At 42.4% G+C, this 22,110-nt stretch overlaps 1 protein-coding gene across 3 annotated transcripts in view; it reads right to left on the bottom strand.

Annotated features, from left to right (window-relative positions):
* PAK3 (p21 (RAC1) activated kinase 3) overlaps positions 1-22,110 on the bottom strand; it is a 126,855-nt gene that overhangs the window by 21,223 nt on the left and 83,522 nt on the right. For all 3 annotated transcript variants that reach the window (XM_047764924.1, XM_047764925.1, XM_047764926.1), the window contains 5 exons: positions 5,549-5,597; positions 5,124-5,236; positions 3,231-3,348; positions 1,415-1,514; positions 717-913 (listed from right to left, as the gene is read on the bottom strand). In XM_047764924.1, the coding sequence (XP_047620880.1) occupies positions 717-913; positions 1,415-1,514; positions 3,231-3,348; positions 5,124-5,236; positions 5,549-5,597 (577 nt within the window). The remainder of the gene's footprint in view (positions 1-716; positions 914-1,414; positions 1,515-3,230; positions 3,349-5,123; positions 5,237-5,548; positions 5,598-22,110) is intronic.

The raw sequence follows: 22,110 nt of genomic DNA, 5'->3' as shown, positions 1-22,110 counted from the left end.
ATAAAAATACTGTCTTCTTCCCACATCTTGCTTTAAACCCCCCCCAAACCAAGCTACACATTTTTTTTAACAGCAGAAAGCCATACCAAAGAATTTTGAAGACCCCTGTCATTAGACATAGTGATATCAAAGCATTTGAATAAACTGTTGAGACAGCTTAAGAGAAATAGAAAATAACTCGTAGTAATTTTGAAAACGGTAACTTCAAACATCATGCGATATCCCTTATACGTGGACTCTAAAAAAAGAATACAAATGAACTTGTCTGCAGGACAGAAACAGACTCACAGGCTTTGAAAACCAACTCATGGTTACCAAAGGGGACAGGTGGGGGGAGGGATGGCCTGGGGGTCTGGGACTGGCTTATGCACACTGCGGTATATGGAGTGGCTGGCCAATGGGAACCTGCCGTGCAGCACTGGGAACTCTACCCACTCCTGTGTGATAATCCATTTGGGAAAAGAATCTGAAAAAGAATGAATGTGTGTCTATGTGTAACTGGGTCGCTTTGTCGTACAGCAGAAATGATCAGAACAGTGTAAATCAACTAGACTTCAATCAAACTTTTTTAGAAAAAATGAAAATGATAACTTGGAGCTTCTATGTCACTTCATCGCACAAAAGAGCCCATTCTGGCCACTTTTGTGGGGACAAGAAATGACATTTGGCTTTCTCCCTTTCCGGTGGCTGAAGTACCTGCGTTTTCTTTGACTTACCCTGAGTGGATTTTCATTAAGGTAAGGGGGTTCACCTTCTACCATTTCGATTGCCATAATCCCCAGAGACCAGATATCAACTTTCGGACCATAAGCTTTTCGAGTCACCACCTCAGGAGCCATCCAGTAAGGCGTTCCCACCATAGTGCTTCGTTTACTTTGCTCAGGGGTGATCTGGGCGCAGAACCCAAAATCAGCTGCAGAGAAGAAAAGTCCGTTACGGTCAGCTCGAATTATTTTTCTTTTACAAGCGGTCCCCTTCAGATATGGCCACACCTTTCTTTGGTTAGACACGGAGCTTCCATAACTGCCTGGCTCATAGCCTTGTTAGCTGATCTCGCAATTGGTTCAGATGGTAAAAGGGTCCGAGATAACTGCCTGATGTGATGCCATTTTTACTAGACCTCAGTCTGGTTCCCTCCCCATACTGCTTCCCTCTAACTTCCAGAATCTTTCGGTTTTCTAATTAGGTAGCTGTCATCTAGCAGGTGCAAGCCACTAGGAATTCTGAAATTTTAAACCCCTCAAATCTGGCCACAGTCTACAGGAACATGAATGTCAGAAAAATCGTTTATCTCATCCTGGGATCTAAAAGCCGTCAAACCAATCACTTTTCAAGAGCCATTTTCTTCTCAACATAGAAAAAAGTAGGAATCCCCTGACACTCGCTCAAATGCCATCTGCACCGTTATACCTACTCAATTTAACAGAGCCATCCATCCCAAGGAGAATATTGTCACTCTTTATGTCTCTGTGGATCACTTGGTTTGAGTGCAAGAAATCCAAAGCTTGGAGGCACTATTGAATCAGGGGGAAAAAGAAGGTTTCATTATATCACAATAATTTTCCAAAAATATATTTCATTTCTAGAGACATCTGGGGCAGGGATATAATTTTATGTTGTTGGGTGAAATAAATGACTAAATATTTCAATGCTATTTTGAAGTCACATTACCATCTACATCAGTGATACAACTTGGCGTTCTGCTTATGAAAGCTCCCGAATCAGACCTGGACATGAAGAGTGATGCTGTCTTGAGAAGCACTAAATTGTTACGACAGCCAAATTAACCAATGAATATAATCCTGCTTGGACCTCCTTATCTGGAGGATATCGATTCCACTTGGTCTTATACACATAAGTAAGCATCTGCAACTGTGGCATAATTTGATTCGGCAGGTCTGCAGAGGGACCCAGGAATCTGCATTTAAAACAAGCGCCACAAGCTATTTCTCGATGGACAGAAATCCAGGTTTGGGAACCACTTCTAGGCTATGCAGTCACTAAAAGTACTTGTTTGGAAATGGCTTTGCATTGTAATACTCAAAGGTGAAAACCACAGGCTAAGGGTTGAATAGGCCCCTGCATATTTTAATTTACCGCATGCAGAAAATATATGTGTTTGGTTAACATGTGTGCACATTTGGCAAGGAGGAAATGGGAATGAGAGGAGAGCAAGGAAGGAGGAAATTTAAGTGAACAATTTAAAATAAAAAAACAAGGAAAGACTAGAAAAGACTATTTGAATTTATGTGTCCTCTCTTTCTTTCTTTTTTTCTTTTTGCTTTTTAGGGCCATACCTGCAGCATATGGACGTTCCCAGGCGAGGGGTTGAAGCGGACCTACAGCTGCTGGGCTACACCACAGCCACAGCAACTCAGGATCCGAGCCGTGTCTGCGACCTACACCACAGCTCACGGCAACACTGGATGCTTAACCCACTGAGCAAGGGCAGGGATTGAACCCGCGTCCTCATGGTTACTAGTTGGATTCGTTAACCACTGAGACACAAAGGGAACTCCTGAAATTATGTGGTTTTGTTTTACTTTCATTGGGTTTCAAGTTTCAGTGGGTCAGAGTTCCTCTCTGTGTCTATAGAAAACCTCAGTGAGTGGGGTACAGCTGACAAAATGACACTCCAAAGAGGAATGTGTTTTTTTAATATTGAAAAAACTAATAAAGTAAATATCCTTAGTTTATTTGAAACAAGAGATATGCACTGTTATTGGAAAAGAGGCAGACACTCAGACGCACGGGTCTCTAGAATGTACTGTGAAAGCAACTTCTTTCTGGATTGAGGAAGGACCTTGCTTAAACTGCCTTCTAGAAAATGATGGGATTATAACGTGGTCTGTATTGTACATGGCTTCCATGGCACATGCAAGGCAAAATAACCATCGTGTAAAAACTCCCCCCAGTCGGAAAGAAGTTCTATTGCCAACAGCGTTGAATTGTTTTTCATATTCACCGACACTCTGGCAATGCAGGCTTAGATACGGTACCTCGTGAATGGCATACAGAGAACTGAAATAGATCCATAGCAAAGCAACTAAAACAAACAAGGGACTGGAGAGGGAGCGTTAGGATTTAAATTGAGGTTAGGCTCGTCAGTCGCTCTTTAGGACAAAAGATGTGCTATTGCTACTTGGATGGTACCAACCTTCTCAATAATCCAAGAGAAGGAACTGCCAATTTTGGTGTTCTCATCAGCCAGAAATGCTCTATTTTCTTACCTCTCTGCAGACAGCTGCTATCTGTCCTTCATCCATACAGGTCTCCGTGACCACATCAGTCAAAGAGCCACCGGCCAAGTATTCCATGACGACCCATAGTTCATCACCCACTAAGTAGCTATAACCAGAGGAAGAAAGAGATGATGATTCAGGCCAAAGGAAATGGAGACTCTTCTATATTCCCATTAAGAAGGCAATGTGCAGTGAGTCTCTGCCTTTGGCCATCGTATCTAACAGGAGGAAAATGTCAATTATGCTAATGAGATATTTCCTTAGCATTAGAAGAGAATATGCATGCACATCAAAGGATCATCCGATAAGTTGCATCATGGAGGAAGGAAAAAGCAAAGGAGGCCTCTGGTGACTGACGACTGTCAGTCATTCCACTGTAAAAAGCTGGTTTCAATGAACAGGATCTGTGAACAGCCCTTTTGGACAAGTCAGGTCATAGTGTTGACTTCTTGGAATGAAGCCATGGCACAGAGATTTATAGGATTATTTATTCAGCTCTCAGCATTACGTTTGATTCTACTGAATCAATCACTGAACTCTTTTCAGGTAGTCGCTGAATCAAAGAGAACCAAAGAGACTCAGGTTGGCAATGATTTACTGTGCTGAGGTCTCAGTTCTGGTAGAAGTCGGTTGCGACACACCCATTATCTTTAAGGAGCCATTGAGGGACACACCCCAAATGGCCAGATATGGGGACGCAGGTCGCCAGAGCCCCACAATTTTGGCAAATTCAAAAGACCTGCGACCAGCTGAAGGCACTTCAGCAGTATGATCAGGTCTCTCTTTTCGCCTGCTCAGCAAGAGGGAGGAATTACAGTGAGAGGGAAGGACCCCAACAATTCTACCCTGCCCTAAGCTTGACATCGGTGTGAAGCAAGGCTTTCTATCCAGTGGTGCTCAAACTGCAGTGCCCGTGCGATTCACCAGGAAAGCTTGTTCAAGATGAAAATTCTCATTAAAATGCTTATATCATCAGAACCAAATGCCTCATTAGTTATGGAGAGTAGCCTAGGAATCTGCATTTTTATAACTGCAATTTTTACGAGGTTACAAAAGCAGAGTGACGTCACTCTGCTGCAGAAGGTCCCGGAAGGACATTTTAGGAAGCTCTGATTTTGCCTGTAAAATCTGACCCTTTTTTGGGGGGGCTCCCTTTCATCTTCTTCAGCCCTGCTGGTCTACCTGGGGCAAAACACAGACAGCCAGATCTTAAGAGCACTGGGGTTGTAGACCCGGCCTTATTTCCTTTGAATCCCCCCAGAGTATACAGCACAGTGGTGCTAAACAAACACTTACCGAAACTGAATGAGACAGAGGTAAACCACAAGTGAAGAGTTAGTGCTGTCTTTAAATGCCCTATTAATAACCCACCGCTAATACCACTGATGAGAGAGACATTAATTACCTGGTCTCGGAAAAAGGTTTGAGATTAAAGTCTCAATTCCCTAGACCTCGCTGCCAGTTAATCACAAAGCGCCCATTAAAGCAGGGCCAATGGAGCCGGCCTTCTTCACTTAGAGAGTCAGAGACTGCGGTGGCTCCAAACACACACTTGAAGAAATGTTTAAAACAGCACAGCTCTCTCTCCTGTAAGCAACAGTCCATTTCCTGGCAACACAGAGTCCTGATCCTCAAAAGGAAATTACACAAACTGCTCGGGTTTAGAAGCAAGACCGTGACATGCATGTTCAAATGGTTAAGGGGTGGACAGAGATAAATGGGTGTAAGTTTAGCAACAGACCTGATGCTCTCACTGTTTTGCAGCATTTGCGAAATATGTGTAGAATGGATGCTAAACGCATAGATCCTAAATAAAAATAATTGGCCAGGAAAATGATATCCCATAAAGAAAACAAGCACACGATGAGAGAAAACACTTACCTATCTAAATAATTAACAATATTGGGGTTCTTATTTTCCCTCATGACCAGAATTTCATTAATAATTAATTCCTTTTTGGGCTGCTGTTGAAGGTTCATCTGCTTTATGGCCACCTGAATCATGATTAAAATGCAGGAATGAATTACAATCATTAGACTAAACACAGACATCCATCTTTTTTGGCATACAGAGTCAGGCATACAAACTCTTTATCTTACTAGGCTCCTTCTCGATGCCACCAACCCCCGCTCCTTTCCTGTGGTCAAGCATGAACAAACCATTCACTTCAGATATTTTGGACACCATGACTGTAAACATGTCAACCCCGTGGTCCCCATCCTTTCAGGCATAGATGCCATCGAAGGGGCATTCTGATCGAAATAAACAAAGGAAAGCAAGACTCAGAATTGAAGGTTAACAGTTACCTCTTGTCCCGTGGCAATGTCCAGCGCTGTGTAAACAGTACCCGATGCCCTGTGAAGGTGCAGATTATCAAATGAATAAGCAAAGCGTAACCAATGTATTTTCTTGGGCATCACGGGTAGTTATTTTCAGGAGAAGGAACTCAGCGAACTCAAGCTTCAAGGATGAAGTGCAAAAGGAACAACCATTTTGTCTAATAATTGCTCCCCAAACTATCATATCTTTTTGGTGGGCTGGAAACCCGGTCACATTTTAGGTGTGCCATGGAACTAGGCAGTAATGAATTGAGCAAAATGGCTTTGCTCTTTTTAGGAAACGCCTGGAATTTTTTTTTTTTTTTTTTTTGGTCTTTTGAGGCCGCACCTGTGACATATGGAGGTTCCCAGGCTAGGGGTCCAGTCAGAGCTGTAGCCGCCGGCCTACACCACAGCCACAGCAATGCCAGATCCTTAACCCACTGAGCAAGGCCAGGGATCGAACCCTCGGCCTCATGGTTCCTAGTCAGATTTGTTTCTGCTGCACCAGGATGGGAACTCCCTCCTGGAATATTTTGAAGATTCCTTGGATGGGGCACAACCAACACTACAGTCCTTGATTAAACACTTTAGGGAAGATTTTGTCATATTTTGCTTAGGCAACTGTAAATTAATCTTTACTTCTTGCAAATGTACAGAGTAGGCTTTTTTCATATAGTTCTAATTTTGTTTCTTTTCTTTTTTTTTATGGCCGCATCTGCGACATATGGAAGTTCTGGACGTTCGCAGGCTAGGTAGGGGTCAAATCAGAGCTGCGGCTGAGGCCTCCGCCACAGCCACAGCGACACCAGATCCAAGCCACTCTGCCACCTATGCCTCAACTTCTGGCCACGCCGGATCCTTAACCCACTAAGCAAGGCCAGGGATCGAACCCGTGTCTCCAGAGATACTACGTCAGGTCCTTAACCCTCTGAGCCACATTGGGAACTCCTCTAATTCTTCAGCATATCTTCATCCAACAAATAAATCACTCCCAGTGCTGTAGCTATACTTGTACTGTAGCTCTACAAAGCAATAACAATGTGACTTTACTGTTGAGCCATTATTTTTTCTTTCTGTTAAATTTCTCAACAGCTTCTACTCTTAGGTTTCGCTACAGTCCACTATTGTTTTTGTTGTTGTTGTTGTTTGTTTGTTTTTGTCTTTGTCCTTTTTAGGGCCAGACCTGCGGCATATGGAGGTTCCCAGGCTAGGGGTCTAATGGGAGCTGTCGCCACTGGCCTACGCCAGAGCCACAGCAACGCCAGATCGAGCCGTGTCTGCGACTTACACCACAGCTCATGGCAGCGCTGGATCCTCAACCCATTGAGCGAGGCCAGGGATCGAACCCGCAACCTCATGGTTCCTAGTTGGATTTGTTTCTGCTGCACCCCGATGGGAACTCCCCACTATCGTTTTAAAGTCTATCATTCCTTAAGTCTTGGAGGTACTCACGCTTCTCTTCTAACTTCCTTTACAGGGTTCCCCTGCTTTGAAAACAGAAAGGGTCTAGTAAAGCTGAATTCACAGCTGCAAACCCCACATGCTTTCTGAACCAACTCCCCACTGCCATCCCCAAGAAAAAGGAAAAGGCTAGTCAATGTCCTTGAACCTTTGTGGTGAAGAAAGGCATTGGGATGGAGATCAGTTAGTTCTCTGCTCTCCCAGGCCTTTAACGCTCTTCTCTAAACTTCCAGATCATTGCTGTTTCTCTTTTGTTTTCTGTTTATTCTCCCTTGCTGTTATGTTTTCTGAGTCCAGAAAGTCTTTCCTGATGCCAGTCACTTTCCTTGTTATTCTTCTCCTGTCTTCCCCCTGGATCAGCCAAACGATTTCCCACAGGCCTAGGAAGTTTCTGTTACCTGTTCTGAGGGAATAAAGTGGCTGGTGTAGCGTAAGGAATATTTGACCGCTAACAGAGATCGGAGTTGTCATATTTGCTTTAACATCCACAAGCTCTGTGATCTTGAGCTAGTCACTTCCTCTTCCTGGATTTCAGTCCCCTCGCTCAAAAACAGTGATCACAGTGATAGCACATGTCTAGGGAGCATGTTGAGCATGGCAGATACCACACTAAGCACTTGATATAATTATCTTCGGCAATCCTGAGCATGTTTCTCTAAGGCAAGTCCTTTTACCCCCAGGTTACAGATGAGAAACCTGAGGCTCAGAGAGGTTAAGTTTCCTGCCCAAGGTTATCCACTTTACAGCCCAAGTCCTTCTGACTCTGACCTATAACTTACAGGAAGGGGGCTGAGGTTCTTTTATTCCACTATCTTGAATCAACAAACTCTACTGCCCTCCTCCCTGGATGTGGCTCTTTAAAAATTGGTTGGAACTGGATTGAAAAAAATCACACTATCAACAGGTGCTCCCTAAGATTGGTAGTTGCATAAATTCCTAAGGTTTGAGGCTTGTAATTAAACAAATCGGGCGCTCAATTTTACGTTTGAGATTCTGGGTTCAGAGCACATAGCTGATTCTCAAGAAGTCTCTGTGGAATGGACAAATTAATAAAAGTCTTTTCAAGCCAGCATGCAATGCTCTCCTTTCTGTGAAGGAAACATTTCTTCTATTTAAATCTACAGAAAACAGTTCCTCGTGGAAGAAGCGATCAGACATTCCTGGTTTCAGGGGCCAGTTTGTGAGGTGTCTTTCTGAGCTCAGAACTGCCTGGGTTCAAAGGAACGGATCACTTCAACCTGGTGTGTATTTCTGCTGCAAAAGCCCTGAGCACCTACTTAAATCTTAACTTTAAACAAAGCCTTAGGCAGGAACCCTCAATATAAAGCAGTTAAAGCTGGGGTGGGGGCCCAAATTTCTATCCAAGTGGCCTTCTCTATATTCACCACCTCTGCCCCCCACCCCGCTAGTCCCTTTCCACTGTCCTCGAAGCTCAAATTGTGATGGGCTCAGAGTGTGAGGGGGATTACTCTTTAACATCTCAAGAGTTTTACTTTTCAAATCCTTGGGTTTTTTTTTTTTTTTTTACTCCCCACCTCCCTCAGCATTTCATTGTCTAAAAATTGTTAGAGTACTAACCCTGGAATCCCAATAGCCTAGGTTTTATGGCATTCTGTGGTCACAAATTCCTACTCCACCGAAGTGTCAAGACCCTGAAACTCTAGAGCACAGGTTATTAATGCAAAAATGAGCTCTTCGCCTCACTTCCCCACCTTATGGCATATATGCCCCTTATTCTGGTGAGAGCCAGTTTCCCCTTTCCCTCAACTCTTTTTTTTTTTTTTTTCTTTTTAGGGCCACACCCAAGGCATATGGAGATTCCCAGGCTAAGGGCTGAATCAGAGCTACAGCTGCCGGCCCATGCCACAGCCACAGCAACGCCAGATCCGAGCCGCACCTGTGACCTACACCACAGCTCACGGCAATGCCGGATCCTTAACCCACTGAGAAAAGCCAGGCATCAAACCTGCGTCCTGGTGGATGCTAGTCAGGTTCATTAACCGCTGAGCCATGATGGGAACTCCCCTTTCCCTCAACTCTTGTTTCCAGTCTTAAAATAGTGATATCCTCCTGTACCCCCCCACCAAACATGTTGTTAGGCATTTGGAATTCACTGTTCTGACCAATAAGTCATTGACTGGCCCAACTTCCAGCCTTTGTAGAATCCTCAGCACAAATGCCCAAATTCAGGTACGGATCTTGCAGAATAAAGTTTAGTGCCCTGTTGCCAGCTCCGTTTCAGCACTGCTAGCACTTCTCTGCATCCCAGCTCTGATACCTTTCCATATTTCAGCAATGTAAGATTCAACTGCTATAAATGTGAATCTCTCTCACTCTCTGGTTCATTGATGAAAGCATGATCTCTGTCCACTAATGAGTTAAGGACAGTAGCCCTCATTCCCATTGACTCAAACCTTCCCAGGTTCAAATCCCACCAGTTCTTAGTTGTGTGACCCTGGATAAATAATTTAACTTCTTTGTGGCTCAGGATTAAAAGAAGATTAAATATATACAGTAAAACCAATTCTGGCGTACAGCAATTGCCCAATAGATAATACAATAATAATAGTTGTTATTATTATGAATAGGTCGATTGCTACCTAATATAGTCATGAAGTTCCCAAAGTGAATCTATGAATCCCAAGAAATCTTTTTAAGTATTTGGCAGTTTCTAAGATAGCTTGATGTTACAAATCCATGAGAGAAATTTCACACTTACCTAAGTGAAGATAATTAAAATATTACCTATATTTCCTTTTAGCTAGAATTATATCAACTTCTGACTACATGACATATCTCATGCTGATCCAAAGCGCTAAAGATCAGTTAAATGTATTTTTTGCTTAATGAAGTATGAGAAACGATAATAAATACGGTGTAATGGTTATTATTATTCATCACCTGAGTTCACAGAGAAAGATAATTGAAGGAATCACTGGTGGTGAAGTTGGGAAGCTCTCTCCTTATAATAGGTAATGCGCCGTGATATGTACTCCCAAACAAACAACCTTTGAGCCAACAAGATGCTACAGTAATTCCCAAAAGACAAGCTTTGTAACAACTGAGGTATGTTAACATATCTCAATGGGTATCTATAAAATGTCAGTCTTTTTTTTTTTTTTTTCTGCTTTTTTAGGGCCATACCTGCGGCATATGGAAGTTTCCAGGCTAGGGGTTGAATAGGAGCTGCAGCTGCTGGCCTAAACCACAGCCACAGCAATGCAGGATGCGAGCCATGTCTGCGACCTACACCACAGCTCACGACAACAGGGAATCCTTAACCCACTGAGCAAAGCCGGAGATGAACTCACATCCTCATGGATACTGGTCAGGTTTGTAACCCACCAAGCCACAATGGGAGCTCTCTAGTCATTTGAATAGAAAGGTCAGTATCATGTAGCACTTTGGGACGTAAGGATGGCAGAAATCAAACTGAGAAAGATGGAAGTTAAAACTGAATCCTCTGGTATGTTGGGGCTGGTGTGCTCAAAAGCTCAACATTGTCCTTGTCATTTTTATGCCATGTAATTATATTGCTTCCTTTTATCTTTCCATTCCAGTGTCACTGAAGCAGGACTGCTGTAGGGAGAACATCTGTTTAGGACAGGATTTTATTGATTCCGAAACTGAGTCCTTCAGACAGTATAAAGAAACTGTGCATTGTCAGGATGCAAGGGAAGATAGACATGGTCCAGTTTATCCCCCTTACTACAGATGAGAAATCTGAAGCACGGAGAGTAAAAGGGATGTGCCCAACTGACACAGCCAAGAAGTCACAAAAGTCTCCTAACCTTGAGCAAGAGACCTTTTGGTGACCCTACACTATGGTTCAAGCATATTAAACGAACAGATTGCTGCACCGTTGGGCCTCGTCAGCAAGTACAGTGTGGCATGTACTGCTGGGTTCTTGGCATCACATTAGATGCTTTATCAACAGTTTCTCCCTGACCAAACACTTAATACTGACATGGAAACTTTGGCATCTAGCCTAAAGGATCTAGAAAGAAACAAAAAATTCGCTATTTCTCCCTTTTCCTCCCAAGACGAGTTTAATTATCAGCAATCTTCATCAGCCTTTGATGTTTCCTGCTCAGAGCCAATGTCAAGCCATGATTGGGAGTGGCTGCCAGAGCAGCAACACGGTAGGACTTCCAGTTTGGATAAATCACTCTGACTTTAGCATAGAAGTAGATTAGAGGAGAGGAAGAAGGGCAGGCCCGTGAGGCTAGGAAGACACTCATGCACTTGAGAAAAAGAAATGGACAAGAGGTTTGGAGTGTTCAACAGGGTCCAAGGACAGCCTGGTGGGAGTAAGAGTGAGAGAGCCAGAAGGATAGGGCATTTTACACATGTAAGGTTTTCTAAGTCTAAATCTGGTGCTAATGAGATCACAGTCAGGGGTTTAATCCACATTTAGGATTTTGTTTTTATATATCTACTTCTACGGCCACTGCTGCTAGAAAAGACTGTATCATTTATTGAGCCTTACTGTCTGTCTGCTCTCACTAAATGGATGAGCTCACTTAATGCTCATCTTATACAATCCTATGAGATAAGTTCTATTATCTTTCTTTCACAAATGAGGAGATTGTTAGTGGGAAATGGTAAGTAGCTTGTCCAAGGTTATATAGTTAGTTAGCAGTTAAACTCAGAAACGCACTGTTTGACTCCACAGCCCTGTGCTCTCAACCACCACTTTTTTTTTCTGGTCTTTTTTTTTTTTTTTTTTGTCTTTTTAGGGCCGAACCGGCGGCATATGGAGGTTCCCAGGCTAGAGATCCAATCAAAGCTGTAACCGCAGGCCTACACCACAGCCATAGCAACGCGGGATCTCAGCTGCGTCTGCAACCTACACCACAGCTCATGGCAACGCCGGATCCTTAACCCACTGAGGGAGGCCAGGGATCGAACCCGCATCCTCATGGATGCTAGCTGGGTTTGCTAACCACTGCGCCACGACGGGAACTCCGCAACCACCACTTTATCTTCTGACATAGACCTTTAGATCAATGCTAAGTGCAACTGTGGTACGTCCCAAAGCCCACTTTCGTACCTGCTATGCTAAGCTGTCTCCCTAAAATATTTCTCTTGTCCCTCCTTCTCTACTCACTTAGTCCGTGTGCCCTCTTATGAACCATTTCGTTTGGCCCTGGACATGGCATGTTTGGTGCCTTTGGCACAACCATACGAGATGGTTCTTTTGTTTCTGGAATCAGTTAAGATTGGTCACGTGGCCGGGAGTGAACTGGACCGCGAATTAGTTCTTAGGACCGGACTTTATCTTCTGCTGAGTATTTAAGATACAGTTACTACTTGCAGGCCCCTCTGTAGCCATCATCTGACTATATTAATGCACTTGACATAAAAGTACAGAGATAACATAGTTTTCAATGCTATCATACATTTACTTGTTTTGCTGAGAGGGTGAACAACAGCATTACTATTTACTTGCAATAACTCTTCCAGAGAGGGAGAGACTCAGAGTGTTTTCTGTAACCTGCCACTCAAAAAGGCATCACTACATTTAAAAAATAAATAAATAAATAAAATGATGCAAAAATCCCATTGGCTCAGCAGTACCTTTGGAAGTATACAGAATGTAGCCAGGGTCAGGTGGTAATAGTCTTTAAGTGCTAAGACGATAAAGAGGAACAGGGAATGTTTGGTTCTTTAGCTAGGACCTGACTTTGCCCAGAGTATTCATGGTCATCTAATTTTAAATAGAGCTGCCACACATGATGGGTGTGGAGCCAGGGAGCTCAGTGATAATGAGGCCACATTTACAGGGCTTCATCCCTGCAAAGGCCAGATAACTCTCAACTACTCAGGCCAACACTAAGTCTAAGCAGCTGTTTCCCAGTGTGTGCCATTGGTTTCCCGACGGGCTAGAGAGAAAAGGCGGGCAGGTGGCTTAATACAAACTCATTACTCTGGCTGGCAAAAACAACTTAAAGTGGGAAATCTACTAACGGTGGTTGATTGAGTGGTACCATCTTTGTTTACAAGGGACAGCACACAACACAGTGCATTTAAGGGCATTAAGTGGAACAAAGAGCATCTTCCATTGCTCCGTAAACACTGTTCTTCACAAATGCTAATGTATTTCCAATCCCCTTCATCGCAAAGCCTATTTGAAGCTCAGACGTCATCTATTTAGTGCCTCAGAGCAGTGTTCTACCTCATACAGCCCAAAATAGATCTGATGAGGAAGCAAATGCTTTGGGGCTGGATGGTCTTATCCGAAGAATCACTTCTGTAAGCACTGTAGACACGGACTTCTGCTCTTGGCCATAATAGCTTCTTGAACAAAGCAAAACAAACCAAAGGTTTTATCCTCAGCACTTATCCCTGAATTCTATGCTATACTCTGCTTTGTCAGGTTTGCAAAACAAGCTGTAGGTCATCAAGTCCTTTAAGAAACAAGTTTCAGGAGTTCCCGTCGTGGCGCAGTGGTTAACGAATCTGACTAGCAACCATGAGGTTGCGGGTTCGATCCCTGGCCTTGCTCAGTGGGTTAGGGATCCGGCGTTGCCGTGAGCTGGGGTGGGGTGTAGGTTGCAGAGGTGGCTTGGATCCCCCGTTGCTGTGGCTCTGGCGTAGGCCAGTGGCTACAGCTCCAATTAGACCCCTAGCCTGGGAAACTCCATATGCCACGGGAGCAGCTCAAGAAAAGGCAGAAAAAGACAAAAAAAAAAGAAACAAGTTTCAAAAATATTCACTTTCCATATGGGAACTTCATGGTAGAAGAAGAGGGCACCTCACCAAGTAGCAGAGATAAGTTGGAAAAATACCTAACATCATGTATTTACTTTCTCAAGCATTAACATGAAAACTAGGAGTTCCCTGGTAGCCTAGCACTTAAGGACTTGGCATTGTCACTGCTGTAGCTCAGGTCACTGTTGTGGCAAGGGTTGGATCCCTGGCCCAGGAACTTCTGCATGCTGTGGGTGCAGCTAAAAATAAATGGAAGCCTAATTAAACAAATTATGGTACATTTGAACAACAAAACTGTGCACTTGTTAAAAGGAATGAGGTGCCAACATGGAACCATCTCTAAGACACAGACACATAGTAGAAAAGGAGATACATTGTGTGTTATCATTTGTGTTAAAAATACAGCATGCATGCACACACACATACACAGAAATGTATCATATAAATCCAAATACAAGGTAAGGGGTTCTCCCCGCCTATTTTTTCCTCAGAAAAAAAGGGAATTGCTTTATATTCAAATCCTTATAAAATCTCTCATGTAATGTGGTAACTCTTGATATTCTTTTATTTTTATCCATAAAGAACTATTTCAGAGAGATACATTAGGCTGAAATATTCTCAGTCAATGCTAGTTTCGGATGCTTATAAAGAATATCTGTCAGAATAGGAAAGAAGGGATGCAAATAAATTATTTCTAAAGGTATGACCTCATAAACGCAGGTATTAGATACCATAAACAAGCTTTTTAAAGGTCACTTTCAAAATACATGCAGTGAAAAGGGCTCCAATAAGCCAAAGATGGGACAGTTTGACCATCAAAACCACTAATAAGTGAGATTAATAAAAACAAATTGAAAAATATTAAAAAAACCCCATGATTTTATAGAGATATTTTTTAAATATAAGAGAATTCCTCCTTCTTGCACTTAAACAAAATCAAAACACCTCCCACTGGACACTTTTGGAAGGAGCTTGGATATCAGCATCTTACACTGAAAACTGGCAATTTAAAAATTAAGCATTTATTTTGATTTCTATGTATGAACTATATTTCAGGGTAGCCAAAGACTCCTAGCTAAAGAGACAAACTCTTTTTTGACAAAAGTATTTTAACTGGTAAGTACAGAACGAATGACAGATTTAGAAAATCGCCGCTTTGTAATCCCTAATGAAATAATTGATTTGGGCAATAATCATCAATAGATGAAACGGTCAGAAGAAAGGCTGATGATAAACTTGGCACTGGAGGGGACAATCATCCATTGAATCGTCTGATCAATCTACTTATCCCTAAAATATGGGGTAATCAGACTTGTGCCTCCTGATATAATATGCAATACATAGCACCACCACCTATGAAGAAATTTTGCCAAAAAAGGAACTTGAACCTCATCAAGCTTCTAGATCTAACTTTCATTTATAGGAAATACAGGAACTATGGGAGCAAGGCAAATTGCGTCAAAGGAAAATAAGAGACAAATCCACAAAGTATATATTCTACAAGACGCTGACTAGTTTCTTCAGTAAGTCAATGGCAGTGGTAAAAGAAGGGAGATGCTTTGGAGTAGAGAGACATAAGAGACACAAATGTGATATGTGAATCTTTTTTGGATGCTGATTTGAACAGATCAGCTATAGGGGGTTCCGGTCATGGCTCAGTGGTTAACGAATCCGACTAGGAACCATGAGGTTGCGGGTTCGGTCTCTGGTCTTGCTCAGTGGGTTAAGGATCTGGTGTTGCCGTGAGCTGTGCTGTAGGTTGCAGAAGTGGCTTGGATCCCGCGTTGCTGTGGCTCTGGTGTAGGCTGGTGGCTACGGCTCCGATTCGACCCCTAGCCTGGGAACCTCCATATGCCACGGGAGTGGCCCAAAGAAAAGGCAAAAAGACCAAAAAAAAAAAATCAGCTAAAAAACTGCATTTCTGAAACAACTGGACAACTCTGATTATAGACTGGGGGCTAGATGTTAAATTTTTATAGGGTTATAATGACACTGTGATTATATTCAAAATATTGATAAACGTTGAATTTGGAAGATAAGAATATGGGAGGTCCTGTACTATTCTCTTTACTCTTGTGTAGGGCTGAAAATTTGTATCAGAAACTTTAAAAAGTGGTAGAGTACAGAGTTATATTGTGAAGATCTAAATATACACCTACATGAAAGATTCCGAAAACAACCATCTTCTTTTTTTTCCTTTTTTGGGGGGCTGCATTCACAGCATATGGAAGTTCCCAGGTTGGAGCTCCAGCTGCCAGTCTACACCACAGCCACAGCAATGCTGGATCCGAGCCGCATCTGTGATCCACACCACAGCTCACGGCAACACCAGATCCTTAACCCACTGAGTGAGGTCAGGGATCGAACCCGCAACCTCATGGTTCCTAGTCAGATTCATTAACCGCTAAGCCACAGAGTGAACTCCGAGAAAACAACCATCTTAATGTCGTACGAAAAGGTAAATTTAACTAGGAATAAAACACCCTGGGATAGAATCATATGTAGATTCAAAAATATTTTATCTCAAAGACCTTGTATAGAAGTCAGAAGATGTACTTGGGTAACTGCCGAGGGACTCAAAAAGGGGCTCTGGGGGTGCAAAAACAATGATGTTAAAGATCCATAGGAAGATGCTGAATTACACCCCTCATGAGATGTGAGAGCAGAAAAATCTCTCCTAATTTATACATGATTTATACAATGTGTGGTTTCAGACATGTAAATAAGAGTGCAAAATTAACAAGTTAAAATTCATAACTAGACATTTGTCATTTATTCATATATCTAACAGTTCGTGTATTTGGGTGAGTCAGAAAAACAGTGTATTACCTAATATTTGAGCATGGTGTATGTGAGTGAACATGTACGCGCGCGTGTGTGTGTGCACGTGCACATGTGTGTGCATGCATGCAAAGAATCTCTGAAAATATTACCTAAGAAACCAGAAACAACTTCTTCCTGGAATCTTCCTTTGTGCAGGGTAACCGGTAGGCTGAGGGACAAGGGTTGGAGGGGCACGTACTTTTCTCACTGTCTAGTCCTCTGTACCTTATACCATGTCTGAGTTGCATCTACTTAAAGGAATTAAACGCAAACAAACAAACAAAATACAGCACTGCCTGGATCTCTTAATTTATTTCACCACACAACCCCAACTGATCTTTCTAGTATTATGTCCCATGAACTCCCCTGCCAAACCAGACCTCTGACTATCCACAGAACAGGATTTATTGATTTAATTCTTCTGGTCTTTCAGTATGCATCCAGCCAATACTTGCTGAGTATTTACTCTATGCCAAACACTGCTACAGGCCTTAGGGATATCAAAATGACTGAATCCTACAGTCTGAAGTGACTGGTTTTATTTTATTTTTTTTCCGACTGAAATTTCCCATAATCCCCTCTTGCTAAATCCCCCATCTGCTCAAGTCACTTCTCAAACACACGCTCCTCTAAGAGTCTTTCATCAGACCACCTTCCTGGCTAGAAATGATTTGTCTTTACCCTCTGTCCCCACAGCTCTTTGTAATTACAATATAATACTTACTGTATTTTGCTCTATATAATAGTAACGGTGTGTGTGTCTTTTACCCTTAAAAATAAATAGCATTTCCCGTACTGTGCAATGCACCTTAACTTTCTCATTCATTTCTCACAATCTTAGGAGGCATGAGAATTCTGCTTACTTTGACGGAGAAAACTGCTGCTTAAAGAAACTAAATAACTTGCCCATAGCCTTCTAAAGAGTTCAGACTCTGCCTTCTTTCTTTCTCTTCCAATTTTCCCAAAATTTTGCCTTTATTCCACCATGGTTTTCAAAGTCTCGAGCAATTTTACAGGTCTAGACAAGCTAAGATATGAGGGGTATAGACATGTCGGTGTGGATCTAAGCTGAAGGATTCAGAAGGATGTAGGAAAAAATGAGTTAGGGTTAGGGCAGCTAGGGAGGGATTTGTGGGGGAGAGGAGAGTGAAGAGTGTGTAGATGAAATATGGGGGGGGTACATTCATTTGGGAATGGAGGGTCCTGCTTCTTTCTTTTCTTTTCTTTTTTTTTTTTTTGTCTTTTTGCTATTTCTTGGGCCGCCCCTGCGGCATATGGAGGTTCCCAGGCTAGGGGTCGAATCGAAGCTGTAGCCACCGGCCTACACCAGAGCCATAGCAACGCGGGATCCGAGCCGCGTCTGCGACCTACACCACAGCTCACGGCAACGCCGGATCCTTAACCCACTGAGCGAGGCCAGGGACCGAACCCACAACCTCATGGTTCCTAGTTGGATTCGTTAACCACTGCGCCACGACGGGAACTCCCTGCTTATTTCTTAACACAACTCTCCATTTCTCCCTGTCGAATGTTCGGAGAGCTAGTGAGCACCGAGGCCACTGTTGACTCCCAGAACCTGTTTTGTTTGTTTTTTTCTTTTTCTCTTTTTAGGGCCGTGCCCGCGGCATATGGAGGTTCCCAGGCTAGGGGTCGAATGGGAGCTGCAGCTGCTGGTCTACGCCATAGCCACAGCAATGCTGGATCCGAGCCATGTCTGTGACCTACGCCACAGCTCACGGCAACGCCGGATCCTCAACCCACTGAGCGAGGCCAGGGATCCAACCTCTGTCCTCATGGATGCTTGTGGGATTTGTTTCTGCTGAGCCACAATGGGAACTCTGAAGCTGGTTCTTAGTTACTACTCTCCATTACATGTAGTAGGCCCCCGACAAAAGTTCTCTGAGTGCAACAAGTTCTTTGTTAACCTGGATGCAAACTCTTTCCTCTGAGTTGCTTCCTCAAAAAATGTTTTCTATTATAATATTGAAGAGAAAACAAATAGGAACCTGAAAGAGAAAAGGGGCCTGTTTTTCAGTACATTCTCATGTAAGGAAAGGCCTTAAAATGAGTTCCAATATATTAATGAGAAACCTGTGAAGACAGCTGTCAATATTAGTGAATTCAGCTCTCTGGGACAAAGCTACCTGCTTATTCGGGAATTACACAGGTTTGCCAATGACAGTTGTTGACTGAAAATAAATATTTAACTGTGTTGTCTCACCACATCCTATTTATTAAATGAGTTCTTTTATATAACTATCCTGGAGGGTAAAGATTCTTAAGACTCCACCAGATATATTTCTGACAAACTCATGGTGTCAAGTTAATGATCATTTGGGGTGGGTGTATCAGTCCTTTTTTCTTTCTGTTTTGGTTTTTTTTTTTAAACTTGACATCTATCTGCTCAAAATATTTGGTGACCACTTACAGGACACGTTTCACAGCAAATCTGATGAAATAATGTCATTTTTAGCCTTCAACTCACAGCTCTAGCATCAAGTGATTAGACATGCAATTCTGAATTTGATTTATGGAAGATGGAGCCCAGTTCTCTGGCCCTGGGCCTGAATGCTGGGATGGCAGAAACCTATGCTGGAAAAATTTCATTTTCCTAGTGGATGAGGGTGATTAATGGAGAGGTTCCTCTCAAATCCGGCTCCCAAGAGTAAGCTGTTGTGCTCCCTGGAGCTAAAAAGGGAATATTGGGCTGATTATTCCAAACACCAAATGATTACTGACACGGGTTTGAGTGTCACCATCATAATAGGTAAAGTAAAGCAATAAAAACCCCAATCTTAATCAAATGAAAATAAAAACTCTATATATTGAGGGTAGAGACTAGTTTACATCCATTGAGAGCAACTTAAAATAAAAGGAAAATTAATTTAAGTGGGTTTTTTTTCTGAAAAAAAAATCAATACTTTGCACATTCCCTTTAAAAATTAAGAACAAAAAGCAAAAATCTACCAGCCCCACCCCCAAATGAGCTAATCAAATAAATGATAGAGTTACAGTAAATAAACAGATTCAAGTTACTAGCTTGTATCTTAAAAAGGTATGTAAAAATAACATCTTGATTTTACATTATGACCATTTGGGCCTGGGTGTGTGTGTGTATGTGTGTGTGTGTGTGTGTGTGTGTGAGAAAATGGGCAGAAGGTGAAGCCAACACAGATGAAAAAGACATATATGCAATACACACAAATATCCACAGGATAAAGACTCAGACATGGTGACGCTGATTGGTCGTTATGGGAAACAGTTGAAGACACACTACGGAAAAAGAGAGACAGAGACAGAAAGAGCAAGATAGACTCGCTTATACTCATGAAAAGACAGCGGACAGAGGAAAGGGAGAGAGCTAGAAAGACAAACATTTTCATTAGTTGAACAAATATTTACTGAGGCAAAAACAGATCCAGAGAGATGGGGGAGGCAGACAGGGAAGCTGTGTAGATCACTGAGTTTGGCCAAACGAACTCTGGCTTTTGATGGAAATTATACGAAACTGTTTTGGGAGATCCACTAGGTATAAAAGCACTGTGCTAGACACTGAAAGATAAATCAGAAAGACTTCCTACCCTCTAAGGGCTTATTTAAAAGCTGAATGGGATCTAAGAGTGACCTATCTGCTGGTTTCATCATTCCTTAAAATGATGAACTCGCTGGGAATGTAAAGCAGACATTTCTGCAGTGGCAAGCAGGATTTCTGCTTTGATTTTTCATTTTAGAGTGCAAAGGCTTTACAAAGGAATGCAGAAATAGAGGACTTTCCTTTTGCAGCTTCAGAGGTCAGAAGCATAAATAACAACCTGGAGGGGGAATCTCTTGGATATGCAAAGTTGCTTGGCAGCCTAATCTTTGTTCTTGGAGAAATCAGTCTTGCTTCATTACTTAGTATCTGGAAAACATTTGAAACTATCTCTTACTTTTTTCTTTTCTAAATTCAGTGATGTTTTTTGGCTCAGTTGGGTCTTAGTGAGAATGAACAATCAAGAAAAATTATAACATCTTCCAATTGCCATTCCCCAAGAGACAACTCTGCAAAAAAACACTTTATGAATAAATATAGAGCTCCCACAAATATGGCAGTGATGTCTATTAGATATATAATGTGAACCATATTTTAAATTTGGGGGGATCTGTATTTTTAAAAGTTTAAAAGGTGAAATTAATTTCATAACATTTATTGAATACAATATGTGTAAAATATTATCATTTCAACTTGTAACCAATATAAAATTTATTAATATGATATTTTGCATTTCTTTTCAAACTAACTTTTTGAAATCAGGTCCACATTTTATACTTCTAGCATATCTCAATTTTGACTAGTCATATTTCAAGTGCTCAGTAGCCACATGGCTACCATATTGGACAGCAAAGATCTGGAATGCTACTTCGCCATGGACTGGGTATCCCTTCCCATTATTAGCTCCATCAAAGATACGATTAGATTAAAATGAAATCTACAAAGTACCTTTCGCTTTCCAAGTCCCTTTAGTACATAATATTGTGTGTTTTTTTAATTTTTTTTTTTTTTTTTGCCATTTCTTGGGCCGCACCCGCAGCATATGGAGGTTCAGGCTAGGAGTTTAATCGGAGCTGTAGCCACCGGCCTATACCACAGCCACAGCAACTTGGGACCTGAGCCGCCTCTGCAACCTACACCACAGCTCATGGCAACGCCGGCCAGATCCTTAACCCACTGAGCAAGGCCAGGGATGGAACCCGCAACCTCATGGTTCCTAGTCAGATTTGTTAACCACTGAGCCACGACAGGAACTCCTTTTTAATTTTAATTTAATTTTATTTTTTGGTCTTTTTAGGGCCGCACCTATGGCATATGAGGTTCCCAGCTAGGGGTCCAATCGGAGCTGCAGCTGCTATCCTACACCACAGCCACAGCAACGCAGGATCCAATCCTCATCTGCAACCTACACCACAGCTCACAGCAATGCCAGATCCTTAACCCACCGAGTGAGGCCAGGGATCGAACCTGCATCCTCACGGACGCTAGTTAGATTTCGTTTCCACTGAGCCACGACGGGAACTCCTGTGTCTGTGTTTTTAAAACCTGACTTATGGTGTTAACCTTTTGGGCAAAAAGAGAGTTGAGGTTTGTACATGGATTTGAGAAGGCATAGCTTCCTTACTTAAGTAAAACAAGCAGTTCACTAGAGGTTAAGAAGGTAAACTTCGGGTGGGAAATAATGGCTACAGAAGCCAGCCCTGCCCAGCACTTAGGTGAATTTGAGTAGGCTTGTCACCCAATGTACCCTTATTTAGCCTCTTCAAGCGCTCATCACCATAGATTGTAAGTTCCTTGAGGGCCCACACCATCATTAGCTCTCGCTGTTTCTCTCACACTTAGCATAGTGCCTGGCACACAGTCGGGGTTCAATAAATGTGTGTCGAACAAATAAATTTGGAGTTCCCATTTAAGATCTTAAGCCTAACATCCATACAGATGTAGGAAGGGGACGGGGGTTTTCATACAAGCTTAGAGGTTTCTGTAACTCTACTGCTTTTTTATAGCAATCAGTTTG

This window comes from Phacochoerus africanus, chromosome X (genome assembly GCF_016906955.1).
Source record: "Phacochoerus africanus isolate WHEZ1 chromosome X, ROS_Pafr_v1, whole genome shotgun sequence".
NCBI lineage: Eukaryota > Metazoa > Chordata > Mammalia > Artiodactyla > Suidae > Phacochoerus > Phacochoerus africanus.
Note: the sequence above shows the minus strand (reverse complement) of the source record. Positions and strands in the feature narration are given on the sequence as shown.